The sequence below is a fragment of the Theropithecus gelada genome, chromosome 7a (assembly GCF_003255815.1).
Source record: "Theropithecus gelada isolate Dixy chromosome 7a, Tgel_1.0, whole genome shotgun sequence".
NCBI lineage: Eukaryota > Metazoa > Chordata > Mammalia > Primates > Cercopithecidae > Theropithecus > Theropithecus gelada.
The window spans coordinates 17,247,201-17,259,577 of NC_037674.1; the positions used below are offsets into that span (position 1 = coordinate 17,247,201).

At 60.1% G+C, this 12,377-nt stretch overlaps 1 protein-coding gene across 1 annotated transcript in view; it reads right to left on the reverse strand.

Moving 5' to 3' along the window:
- SPTBN5 (spectrin beta, non-erythrocytic 5) overlaps positions 1-12,377 on the reverse strand; it is a 45,696-nt gene that overhangs the window by 3,407 nt on the left and 29,912 nt on the right. The window contains exons 41-62 of the mRNA XM_025390741.1: positions 11,876-11,989; positions 11,615-11,736; positions 11,210-11,372; positions 10,823-11,011; positions 10,510-10,587; positions 9,710-9,882; positions 7,261-7,351; positions 6,973-7,119; positions 5,975-6,112; positions 5,640-5,896; positions 5,255-5,441; positions 4,794-5,006; positions 3,941-4,137; positions 3,617-3,821; positions 3,177-3,371; positions 2,461-2,616; positions 1,979-2,184; positions 1,639-1,828; positions 1,200-1,376; positions 1,017-1,118; positions 571-705; positions 167-238 (exon numbers count right to left, since the gene is read on the reverse strand). Coding sequence (XP_025246526.1) covers positions 167-238; positions 571-705; positions 1,017-1,118; positions 1,200-1,376; positions 1,639-1,828; positions 1,979-2,184; positions 2,461-2,616; positions 3,177-3,371; positions 3,617-3,821; positions 3,941-4,137; positions 4,794-5,006; positions 5,255-5,441; positions 5,640-5,896; positions 5,975-6,112; positions 6,973-7,119; positions 7,261-7,351; positions 9,710-9,882; positions 10,510-10,587; positions 10,823-11,011; positions 11,210-11,372; positions 11,615-11,736; positions 11,876-11,989 — 3,507 coding nt within the window. The remainder of the gene's footprint in view (positions 1-166; positions 239-570; positions 706-1,016; positions 1,119-1,199; positions 1,377-1,638; positions 1,829-1,978; positions 2,185-2,460; positions 2,617-3,176; positions 3,372-3,616; positions 3,822-3,940; positions 4,138-4,793; positions 5,007-5,254; positions 5,442-5,639; positions 5,897-5,974; positions 6,113-6,972; positions 7,120-7,260; positions 7,352-9,709; positions 9,883-10,509; positions 10,588-10,822; positions 11,012-11,209; positions 11,373-11,614; positions 11,737-11,875; positions 11,990-12,377) is intronic.

Below are 12,377 nucleotides of genomic sequence, written 5' to 3' on the forward strand. Positions count from 1 at the left end.
GATGCTGGGAAGGGCCCCAAGGAGAAAACTGCCTGGATAGCATGGTGGGGGGTGGCATCTGCCCAAGGTCACAGGGCAAGGGTGCCAGGCCCAGATGGCTCTTCCCAGCCCCTCAAGTTTTACTGCAAGTGGGGGCTGCCTGGAGAAGGAATCTCCAGGCACTTACCTGCCTCCCGCCAGGCAGCAGGTGCTGCTTGAACTCCAAAGACCCCTCCATGGTGGGGGCACCCTTTGAATCCTGAAAATGCAAGATGGGGCCCGGAAATGTCAGGACCAGCACCCTCAGGAAGGTGGGTGAGGCACCCACTGCCCCCACTGTCTTTATTCCTCCCACCCAAGTACTAACCAGGCCCGACCCTGCTTAGCTTCCAAGATCAGATGAGATCGGGCATGTTCAGGGTGGCATGGCTGTAGAGAGCCCTCCTTATTCCTAATGACCTTCAGCTCCTGGGCCCAGGGCTCCCAGCACTGGCTCCAGGGTGTGGGCCCTCACCCCCACAGCCCCAGCCCCACTGCATACTCCAGGGAGACCAACGTTGGGGGTGCCTGCAGCCCCAGGGGGACACCTGCCTGGGGGCCCCTCGTCTCAGCCAGCTGCGCTCCTGGCCCCCGGTGTCCAGAGGGCCTCCACTGAAAGGACGTCAGCGAGCTGCCGGCTCTCCCAGGTTTCAGCTCCTGTGGCTGCAGCAGGAGCTCCTGTTCCATCTTGGGGAGTGTGGCAAGATGGGCAAGGTGAGCCAGGTCAGGTAGCCCAGCCATGCCTCGGGCTCCCGTCTACCTCCCCCTCCGCCATCCCTCCCGGTCAGAGGGGGCCTGCCTCCCCCTCACTAGCTTTCAGCTTTGGCTCTGGAGGCTCGCACCCAGTCCACCATGGTGCCTCTCCCACCACCGCAGCTGGCCAGGGAAAGGAGTGGGTGAGGTAGGGTGAGGGCTCAGTGCCCTGGAGACCCTGACTTGCAGGCTGAGAGGGACTGTTCCCCCACCAGCCCTCAGCCCCTAGCTGAGGCACTCTTCACCTCTGTCTTCTGCATTTGGGCAAACTTCTCTTCCTGGGCTGCCAGCAGCTTTTCTAAGTCCTGGTGTCTGTGTAGCAGCAACTCCACATCTGACACTGAGTGCTGGGAAGAAGCACGTTCGGGTGAGGCCCAGCTCGGGGGCCAGAGCCTGGTAGCCAGCGAAGGGGCAGGACCCCTACTCACCCCATAGTCGGGCTTCAGCAGGAGGCCTTCCCGGCAGGCCAGCCAGGCCTCAGCCTGCTCCAGCCTCTGCCGAAGCTTCTGCAGACCCCAGCTCTCGGCACAGCGTTGCCGGCGCAGGGCCCAGGCCTCCTCCAGCTCCTGCAGCCGCCCTTCCAGCTCCTGCAGACACCCTGTCACCTGGCGGGGAGGGGCTGCTAGGGGTGACAGCTTGGGTAGGGCTCCCACCCCGGGCAAGGCAGGGCAGGGCTGGAGAGCCCAGTGTTAATGGACATGCAGAGGGAAGGCTGTGAGACCCGCACCTGCCCCTTCCCAGCCTCTCTCCCTGCCTGCGCCCAGCCTTCCTGGCCTGCTGGTTTCCATGCCTGTGAGGGGCCCTGAGGCCTTTGGCAATCAGGCTGCATCCCCAGCCCAACCCCAGGCCCACCCTCTGTGTTCACACCTCCGGGGACATGAAGTGGCTGTTGTCCACCAGCTGCTGTCCTTCCTGCCGCAGGTCCTGGGCTTGAAGGCGGCACTTCCTGATTTCCTGCCCCAGCTCTTCATGCTGCCCAAGGAGCTGCTCAGCCCCCACCACGTCCTCAGCCAGCTCCTCAGAGGATGCCAGCTCCTGCCTCTCCCGTGCCCATGCTCTGTAGGTCAGGGAAGGGAGCTGTTGTCAGGGCTGGCTGGGGAGCGGGGGAGGGCATGGGCAGGGGAGGGAGGGTCCAGCTCCCTGAAGAGCCAGGATACCCCCACCCCACAGGGCAGAGCTGAGCCAGCAGCTGAGGTAGGACACCTACAGCAGTTCCTGGCAGCACCCGAGGAAGGCATGGCCCTGTGCAGCCTGCGCCAGCCACTGGCCTCGCTCCTGGGCCTTTGCCTGCAGAGTGGCCCAGGCCTCCTGCACCTTGGCCAGGCCCCCTGGAGCCGCAGGATGTAGCTGGCCCAGTCGGCAGGCCTCCGTCTGCACCCGTGCCACCTCCTTCTCCATAGCTGCCAGCTCTCTCTGCAACCAGAGCATGAGATCAGGCCTCAGTCCCCACACTGAGCCGACGCATGCTCTCCATTCAGGAGAGCACCAGGCCTCTCTGAGGAGCCACCTCCACTCTGCTGCATAACCTGGGCCAAGTCCCAGGGCCCCTCAGGGAAGGATCTGGGTTTCTGGAGAGGAGGCTGAAGCAGGCTGGGGTGGGAGCACCTTGGGGGAGGGCTGAGATAGGTCCCCCTCAGCCACCGCCTTTGGGCAGGGACAGACAGGCAGGCTGCAGGGTGTGGACCTCACCTCCAGGCGCCTGTGCTGTTGCTGCAGGGTCCGCACAGACGACAGGCTGTGGCCTCCGTCCTCTCCCTTCATCAGGGCCGTTTTCTCCTGCATCCTTCCCCAGAGCTCGGCTGCTGCCTGCTCAAAGCTGTGGACCTCATGGGCTGCAGCCAAGTTCTGGGAGAAGAGAAAGGACCTGCTCAGGGCTGTTCTCTGCTCCCAGGACTCCTTTCTCCCTGGAGACATGGCCTCCTGGGCCACCTCCTTTTGAGCAAGGAGGACCATGGGGCTTGATGTGTCCCCAGGTTCAGAAACCATCCTCCATGCTGCGACCCTCAGTGAACGTGACGATGTGCGTCTTGTGGCAGGCCAGCAGGTGGGGAGGGCGGGCAGAGGAGAGGGCCTCATGTGCATCTCAGGGAAAGGCAGACACGAGGAGTTGGGTCCATGTGAGAGAGCAGGCTGGTTCTCGGGGATCCAGCTGACCCTGGCAGTACCACCTGTAGTGCCTCGCATGCGGCTGGGAGACAGGTCAGCTCAGGAGGCAGCCCCAGCCCAGGACCTACAGAGATGGAATGTCCTGGGAGAAACCTGAGCGGGTGAGGGAGAAGGCGCATTCGCTCGCGGCCAGCAGGGTGTGTGTCTTGTGGGAACCAAAGCCTGTGCTAGGGAGGGCTTAGAGGGATTTTTTGAAGACTCTGAGACCCCCTAGCTCGGCCTGGCCTGTGGTTACCCACCTCTGTGCGGGCTTTTATTGCTTGGTCCAGCCTCTCCCAAGCGGCCTCAATGCGGCTCCTCTGGGCTTGGATGTGGGAATAGCGCCTGGGTGCGCCCCGCTCCAGGGTGCCTGCCAGCTTCCTCAGGGCATGCACCTTGGCCTGGCCCAGGCTCTGAACTTCCTTTCTGAAAGCATCAAACTTCTCTTCCAGCACCTGCAAAGGTGTGAGGCCCGGCAGGGTCACTCGAGATGGTATCATGAGCTCTCAAAGTTCATGAAGAGCTCAGCAGACTGATGGCTCTGCAGTCCCTCAGCCCTGATTCTGGAACCATCAGGATCCTCCCTAGGACACCCTCTCCAAGCTCCTCTCTGCTGACTCCCCAGCAACCCTTTCATCCCAAGGCAGGCCTTCCTCGGCCTCTGCCCGCTGCCCGCGAGGTTTGCTCAGGAGTGACTCACCTTGACGCCCTCCAGGTCCTGCCCGTAGTCCTGGGACTCAGCGGTGGCTGCCTTGGTGGTCAGCCAGGCGTCGAGGAGCAGGGTCTCTCGATCCAGCTGGTGTAGCTGCAGCTGCTCCTGCAGGCCATGCCCCCTGGCCTCCACCCTCCGCAGCAGCTCTGCGTGGGCCTCCCGAACTGCCTGCAGCTGGGCTAGCACCCTGGGGCTGCAGGAAGACAGCGACAGCCTGGACTGTAGCCCTTCCTCTCCAGGCTGCAGCAGTCTCCTGCCACCTCTGTAGGGGCTTCTCTCTGCTCCTTCCCGGATGCGTGGCTCCCCCCGCACCTGTCTGGGTTCTTCCTGCTCTCCAGGAGTGCTGCCGTCTGCTGCAGCCGCTCGAGGCGTGGGCTGAATGCTTCCAGGTCTCTCTTGGTGGCCTCCAGCCGCCGCAGAAGGGCCTGTGTGGCCTCAGCACTGTGGCCCATGTCCTCGCTGTCCAGGACGTGGCCCCGCTCGGCCAGCCAGGATCCCGCCTCCAGGAGCTGGGGTGACAGAGTGGAGATTTGTTTTCCCGGGGCACCCTCCAGGGCTCAGGATTTACAGCCACGATTCTCAGCCTGGCCGCACATGGGAATCACCTGGGAGCTGTCGCGCTCCCTCGGCCTGGCCCCACTCCTAAGCAGCCTCATCTGGTCCGAAACAGCCAGGGAGGCAGTGCTTTGTAAAGGGTCCAGGTGATTTTTTTCCATGCAAAATAGATGCTTTATTCTTGGTTCATAGGCATAGATTTTGTTTCTGTCACTTGATAAAATAAAACCAAGTTTTAGCAAATATTCCTTGCAGTGTTTCTCCCTTTCATTTATTAGCCCATTTACTTCATTTACTTCAGTTTTTCTTCCTTTCCAATTGTATTCACCATTCTGAAGTAATTGAGGTATAATCATCCAGGGAAGGTTCCAGGTGATTCTCATGTAAAGCCCTGGTTGAGAACCACTGGTCTAGAGGGAAAAAAGACAAAAGCCAATCCAGCCAGCAGCTGTGTTCTGGGACACATGTGGAAGGAAGCCTTTGGGGGCAGGAGACCACTGAGTGGAGGAGATGAAAGGTGCCCAGGCCCGGAGCCCTGGAGTTACCTCCCGGCTGCACTCGCCCTGGGTTCCAGGCCCACCCGCTGTGCCCTGCCCATCACTCCCCTCACCTCAGTCAGAAACTGCTGGGCCTCCTGAGCCTGCTGCAGCAGAAGCCGCCTCCGTGCCGCCTCTGCCCGCAGGTGGGCCATGGCCTTCTCCAGCTGCTGCACCCGGGCGGCCACCTCGTGGGCGGCAAAGTGCCCTGCCTGCACCAGCTTGTGCCCAGTGCCCAGCACCACCCGGGTCAGAGCCTCATGGCTGTTCATCTCACTCTCCAGGTTCTGTGGGGGAGGATGGGGAGGTTGCTGACCCTTGGGGGACTCCCACAGTTGTGCTTGAAGCTTCACAGGACCCCACTAACTTGTCTCCAAGGAGTCCCCTGTCCCCATGACCCCCAAAGAATCTGGAGCACTCCAAAAGCCCCCACAGGCAGAGTTCCTGGCTGGGCCACAGAGAGTGCCATTTCCTTGGCTGAGGAGCCCCGCTCACATGCGAGGGCCGGCCCTCCCCTCCCCAGGTGGGGCCATACCTGGTGCTGCTCCTGCAGGTGCCGCACCGCACTCAGGCTCTGGCCATAGTCCTGGGCAGTGGCCAGAGGCAGCTTCTCCTGCACCCAGGCCATTTCCTCATCGGCGTCCCTGAAGAACTGCAAGAGGAGGCTCCGGGCCTCCAGGGCCGTCCTGCGCTCCTGCAGGGGCTCCCTCAGGCTCTTGAACCTGCAGTGGTGGAGGGTGGGACCCAGGGAGGCAGAGACCACGGGTGTCAGTATTAGGGATACCTGGTGACACAGATCACCCAGTTGTGGCCCTCCCCATGGGCAGTGGGAGAAAGTGAGAAGACATCAGTTAGAGGGCAGGGGTGGCGGTCCCTCTAGGAAGGCAGGGAAGAGAAGCTGAGGGCACGGGCGGATCTACCTCTGAAGCAGCCGCTGGGCCTGCTCTTCCACATCTTGGGCAAGGCAGTGGCCTTCCCTCACGAAGGCCTGGGCCTGGCCCAGCAGTGCCTCAGCCTGCCTGGCCTTCTTGTCCACTGCTGCCTCCAGCTCCCTCTGTGTGCCTAGGAGCTCGCCCACCCCAGGCAGGGCCTGGCCCCCAGTGGGGGCTCTCAGCTCAACCTCGATGGGCTCCAGCCAGTTCTCCAGTTCCTCCATGCTCCGCCGCAGACGCAGGGCCTAGGGTAGAAAGCAAGGTTGGCAGGCGGGGAGAGGCCCGGAGCCCGGCCAGCCACCCCACGGCCCACACAACCTCACCTCGCAGGCGTTCTGGAGCTTGGCCACCTTCTTCTGGAAGTTGTCTTGCAGCTCGCCCCAGAGTGCTCCCAGCTCCTGCAGTTGCTCCTGGATGGCCTCCGAGGCTGGGTGGCCCCCCTGCAGCAGCCTCTGTCCCTCCTGCAGCCACAACATGAAACACCCCTTGTGGACTGAGGACTGCTGGTACCAGGGCACTTGTGTTGACTCTGACCACCAGCACCACAGCTGCAGAGTCCCTGCAGGCCAGCTGCATGATCTTGAGCAACTTTCTTTACCTAAGCCTCATTTTCCTCATCCGTATCATAGAGAAAATCATGGTTATTTTGTTTCAATAACTCATGTAAAATACTTAGCAGGGTGATTTATATCAGAGGGAGCCAGCCTGGGGTCAGGATCTGCCTTTGCAGGTGGAAAAGAGAATGTTTAAAGAAGTGCCATGCTGGGCACAGTGGCTCATTCCTGTAATCCCGGCACTCTGGGAGGCTGAGGTAGGTGGATCACCTGAGCTCAAGAGTTTGACACCAGCCTGGGCAACATGGCGAAACCCCTTCTCTACCAAAAATACAAAGAAGTAGCCGGATGTGGTGGCACGGGCCTGTGATCCCAGCTACTTGGGAGGCTGAGCTGGGAAGATCACTTAGCCTGAGAGGTGGAGGTTGCAGTGAGCCGAGATCTTGCCACTGCACTCCAGCCTGGGTGATAGAGCAAGACCTGTCTCCAAAAAACTGACTATGTTTTGACTCCTTCACTCACAGGACTGCTGGCTATATCCTGTTCACATCAAAATGTTATCTTTAAAATTACTGAAAAGGTGTCATTTTTGGAGAGGGTGCCCCCACCCCGGGGAAGCAACTGCTTCTCACTACACTTCCACCTACACAACCGCTTAGCCAGGTGCCTGCACACAGAAAGTACTGGATAACATTGGCCACCGTTGCTGTGGTTCAGCACCAGCTCTGGGGCACCGTCCTGTGCTCTTCCTGCCCGCAGGGCCTCACCCGCTGCAGCTCCTGCTGTTGGTGCCTGCTCGCGTCCAGCTCCGCCTGCAAATTCTGCTGCTTCCGTAACTGCGCTGGCAGCGTGGCTGTGTCCAGCAAACCCTCCTCCAGGGCCACCACGTTCTTCTCCCTCAGCCACGCGGCCACCTGGGCACATGGGGAGGACAGGCCTGCTGTCCAGGGCTCTCGCCTTCCCCCGATCTCTGGGATGCCCCAGAGGAAGTGTGGCCTTTCCCTGGGTCGACTTCTTCCCCACCGTGATCGCCTCCCTCTCCAAGCGAGGCGAACCTCCTGGGAGTCCTGCAGGAAGGCCTGCAGCTGCCGGAGCTCCTCCAGGCGATGGCGGCGGGTCCCGGCTTGCCTGAAGAGCGCCTCCTTCCTGCCAGGAGGAGAGGCTCATGGGCCTGCGGCCACCCCCGGGGCCAGGTGGGGTGCCCGTTCAGCCTAGGCTTTCTCAGGTATGAATATATTCAGAGTCTGGAGTTTCCTTTGGAATAAAAGGTCCATTGCACTCCACCTCTGTATATGTGTCTGTTATGGGCCGGATGTTGTACCCCCAAGTTTTTGAGACAGAGTCTCGCTCTGTCACCCAAGCTGGAGTGCAGTGGCACAATCTTGGCTCACTGCAATCTCCACCTCCTGGGTTCAAGCAGTTATCCTGCCTCAGCCTCCCGAGTAGCTGGGACTACAGGCTCATGCCTCCACACCTGGCTAAATTTTGTATTTTTAGTAGAGGCGGGCTTTCCTCATGTTGGCCAGGTTGGTCTTGAACTCCTGACCTCAAATGATCCACCCACCTTGTTCTCCCAAAGTGCTGGGATTACAGCTATTACACCTGGCCTGTACCCCTTCCCAGAACTGGTTTTGGAGACAGTGTCTTTAAAAGAGGCAATTAAGTGAAAACGAGGTCATATGGGTGGGTCCTAATCCACTGTGACCTTATGTGTCCTTACGAGAGGAGGAAACTGGGGCAGACACAAGCATGGGGGGAAGGCACAGGGCAAAGGGGCCTCTGCCAGAACCGGGAGACCTCCAGAGGAAACCGACTGCTGACACCTGGACCGTGGAGCTGCAGCCTCCAGGATTGTCAGAAGAGTGTTTATTCCAGGGGTCCCAGCCTCTGGGCCGCAGACCGGCACCAGTCCGCAGCCTGTTAGGAACCGGCTGCACAGAAGTGAGCTGCGGAGCGTGAGTGCCTGAGCTCTGCCTCCCGTCGATCAACTGGCAACAGATTCTCACAGGAGCTGGAACCCTGCTTTGAACTGCGCACACGACGGATCTAGGTTGCAGGCTCCTTATAAGAATCTAATGCCCAGAGATCTGAGGGGGAACAGTGTCATCCGGAATCCACCTCCCACCGCCTGGGAAAAACTGTCTTCCACAAAACCGGTCCCTGGTGCCAAAAAGGTTGGGGGATTGCTGGTTTATACCACCCCACCCAGTCTGTGGTATTTTGGTACAGCTGTCTGAATAGGCTAATATACTGTCTCAACCACTTTTTTGATCAGGCATTGCTATTAGCAAGAATTTTTAAAGCAGGACCTCCCTATATATAATATGTAATATCTAACATTTATATAATATTTAATAACTTGATTTATATATTACATATGTACCTCTGTACCAATATCAAGTATAATGCCACATGCACAAAAATAAAAACTGAGATCTATAAAGTAAATAGAAGTTCTAACATCACTCCCCCCCACCCCACCTCCTCAGGTCCACGCACTCCTGCCCACGCTGGCGTGAGTGTGTGGGGAGGAGCGGGTGCGGAGCGGCTGGACTGAACAGAAACGTGCTCCTGTAGGAGGGCAGAAGCCAGGGGCTAGAAGTCACGGTGGCACTGTGCTGGGGGCAGCTGCGCCTGCCAGGAACCACCTAAGGTGACTGGGGGAGTGGGTGGTGACAGAGGCCAGCAATGTTTGCATTCTGTTAATTCAAACAACTCCACAGGTACCCAGGTGTGATCCACCTGCAAGAATGGAGCGGGGCTGGCTCTGACCACTGCCAGGACACCAGCACAAGGAGCCACGGCATTTGTGGGTGCTGGTCGGCTCTCTGGGAAGGACAAAAGCCCTCACCAGTCTGGGATCTGGCTTTTGACCCTATCTCCCTTGATCTAAAAGTCTGAGGAGCCGCATGAAGCAGCCAAACCCGACGAGCTTTCACAGGGAAAAAAACCGCAGAGCTGGGGTTTCATGGGCCGTGCAGGTCACATGCATCTGTGTCTGAACCGGCGTTAGATGAGCTAAGACTTCTGCTAGCCTGCCTGTGGGGCCAGCACCATGCTTTCATCCTCATCACAGCCCTTAGAGCCCAGGATGTGAGGCTCAGCTGCCATGAGGAGGAACTTGCCCGAGTCCTGCCATTAGTGGGCAGCATAGGGACTCAGGACTGTGGCCCTGGAAGGCTGATGCTTGACCTCTGTACCCTGCCCTTCCGTTTCATGAGATGGTTTCCTCTTGGTCTCCTAGCATAAGCCTCTCTTTAAACTCCCTTTGATCTCAACTGAATGAAGAAGGAAGTGGGATTTTCCACATGGTGTTTGATGTCCATAACAGGCAGACACATTGCAGGGCCAGGGGCGGTGGGGACCCCCGGCATCTGACCTCAGTCCTTGGAAAAGACTGGTGAGCCTGGGCCAAGCAGTGGAAGGGTAGGAAGGGAAGAACCGGGATGTCAGATGCCTGTGCCAGCCTGCCCACAGCATCCCTCACCCCAGAGCCACCAGTACCTCAGGAGCATGGCCTGGCACCTGCCCAGGGCACTCGGGGCCTCGGGGTGTCCACCCTGGTGCAGGCTGCGGGCCGAGGCCTCCAGAGCGCTGATCTTTCCTGCCTGCACCTCCAGGTCCCGCTCCAGCATCTTCTGCTTCCACAGAAGGGGCTCCATGGGGGCCAAGGGGTCCTGGTGGGGGTGGGGAACCCAATACTGTCCACGGGGCTGCCCCCTCCCATCCCAGGCTACCTGCCTTCCCACCTAGAACATCCACAGAGCAGCTGCTCCACCCAAATACGTCCCTCAAGGCCGTTCCAGCTTTAGGACAGTGATTCCCAGCCAGGGGAGCATTGGGATAGGGATCAAGGGCCAGAATCTCTGAGGCAGGCAGAGTTTTTTCACATAAGGTGAGCGCTCCCTCCTCTGCACTCCCCCGAGGACTGTTAGTCTCCAGTTATCCTCTGAGGTGTCCTATGAGCTACACTTGTCTGCTACAGGGTTGGGGCAGTGGCGGGAAAAGCGAACCTCTAGGCATTTGGGAAGTGAGGAGGGCAGGGGTGAGGCAGTAAGAATGGGTCAGGGCCACAGGCACTCTCGAAGCTCCTGGGTGTTGGCGGTAGGGCCTGCCCACAGCTGCGTGGGAATTGCTCCAGATGACAGGTAAGTAACTGCCCAGTGACGGATGTGGCCCCAAGTGGGGAGATGCCCCAGAAGAGGAGGATCGCTGGCCTGGGGAGCTCAGGCAGCACTGGCTGGTTTGACCCCGAACGCTGCTCTTGTAAGATCCCCTCCCGCCCATTCCGGCTGGACACCTACCCACAGACCCTCACTGGCTAGGGAGTCTTCCTTGCTGCTAAGCCAATGTTCTATCTTCTCCACGGAGCTCAGAAACAGCTGGGAACAAAGGAAAAGGCAAGAGGCAGTCGGCAGAGGGTCCAGCCACTGCAGGTGGAGTGACCCGGTGGCACAGGTTGGGGAACCAGGGTCCTGGAAGGCAAGAGCGCTGAGTGGTGGGGAAGTCCCTGGCCCAGCAGCCCCTCCAGCCTTAGCCTTGACCAGAGGCTGTGGGGTCAGCGCAGGCTGTGTTGGGTTGGGCCAAGATGCAGGCTGGGGATGGGACTGTGCCTGCCTGTAGCTCCAGGGCCTGCTGCAGCTGTAGCTGGTACTCCTGCCAGGTCCCTTCCAGGCTGCTCAGCTCCTGTTCTAGGCCAGCCAGGGCCTGGCGAATGTCGGGCGTGGAGGGGTGCCCCGCTGTGAGCAGTCGCTGCCCAGTGCTTCGGGCCAGGCTGCTGCTGTCTGTCCAGGAGTCCAGCTCGGCCTGGAACGGGACTGGGCTCAGATCACCGGGGACTGGAAGCAGCCCAGCAGGCAGGAGGAGAGGTGGGGAAGCAGCTGAGGAGTGGGAGGCTGGAGGAGACAGGCAGGGTGGGACACCCAGGAGGCCCAAGAACAAGGGGAGGAGAGGAAAGGGTGGAGGTGAGGGTCTGGGAAAGGCTTGGACCAGCTCCCTGCTCACCTTGAGCTCCTGGTGTTCTTCTAACATACGCCAGGCTTCCACAGGGCTGCAAGGAGTGGGGCTCATGTCCATCTGAGCCCGCAGCCTCTGGGCACCGACCAGCAATTCATGCAGCGTTGCCTGGAGTTTCTGAGCTTGGTGCAAGGCATCCAGCGCCTCCCTCCTGCCCACAGCGCTCATCAGCTAGTTCCCAGGCCTGCAAACCCCTCTCCCCTGTGCCCACTGGTGTCTTCTGTCCCTTAATCCCCTCAACCACAGGAGGGCCCACAGGCTGGGAGTTACTGGGAGGACAGTAATTTGCAGGCTGGAGAAAGAATCCCAGGGGAACACAAGGGCTGAGGGGAGGTGTGGGGACTGAGATGCCAGAGGATGGGTCGGCAAGGGCAAGGCCTGCCGGGTTCATACCGCTTCTGGGCCCTGCTCTGGAGCTGCCACCAGCTCTCGGCCACCTCCTGCTGCCTGTGCCTGAGGCTGTGGGCTGCCTCAGGGCTTCTCTGGCACAGGCGGCCCACCTCACGCTCTAGGGACTGTGGGGGAAGCCGGGGTCAGACGTTGGGGCAGGGGAGCCCTGGGCCACCCTGGCATCCCATATCCCCTCCTCCCCGCTTCTGCCCAGGGTCCTCCTGAGGAGGTGCCCTGGGCCCAGCTCCACAGCCAGCTGCGCACCTCCACCTGGGCCTGGATGGGGTGCACTTCCCGCTCCAGCTCCTCATGTTTCCGCAGCAGCCTCTGCACGTTCTCCAGATCCTTCCCGCAGTCCAGGGCCTGGATCAGGGCTTCCTGGGGGAGGGGCACAGCCAGTTACCTGCTGGGCCTTTGCTTCAGCTCCTCCTTCCTGGCAAAGGGCCCAGCCAGCAGCTTCTGTGTGCACAGCAAGCACCCAGTGTGATTTCCCAGCCCTGGCTTTGAGGGCCAGACGTCTCTTCCTTATGTGAGGGGGACGATTCAGAGGAGCAACTCTGGATTTGGAGTCTCCTCTGAGGGAAGAACCTCATGCGTGTGCTGCTTCCCTGTACACTGTCTCATTCGACTCTCATCCCTTGAGGAGTGAGAAAGAAAACAGAGCAAGGATGGACAGACAGGCCTCGGCAGACACCTGTTTCACACGAGGGCCTCCCAGACCGGGTTCTAACTCTGCCAGATTCAGCCTGGGGCTCTGTGGTTGTGA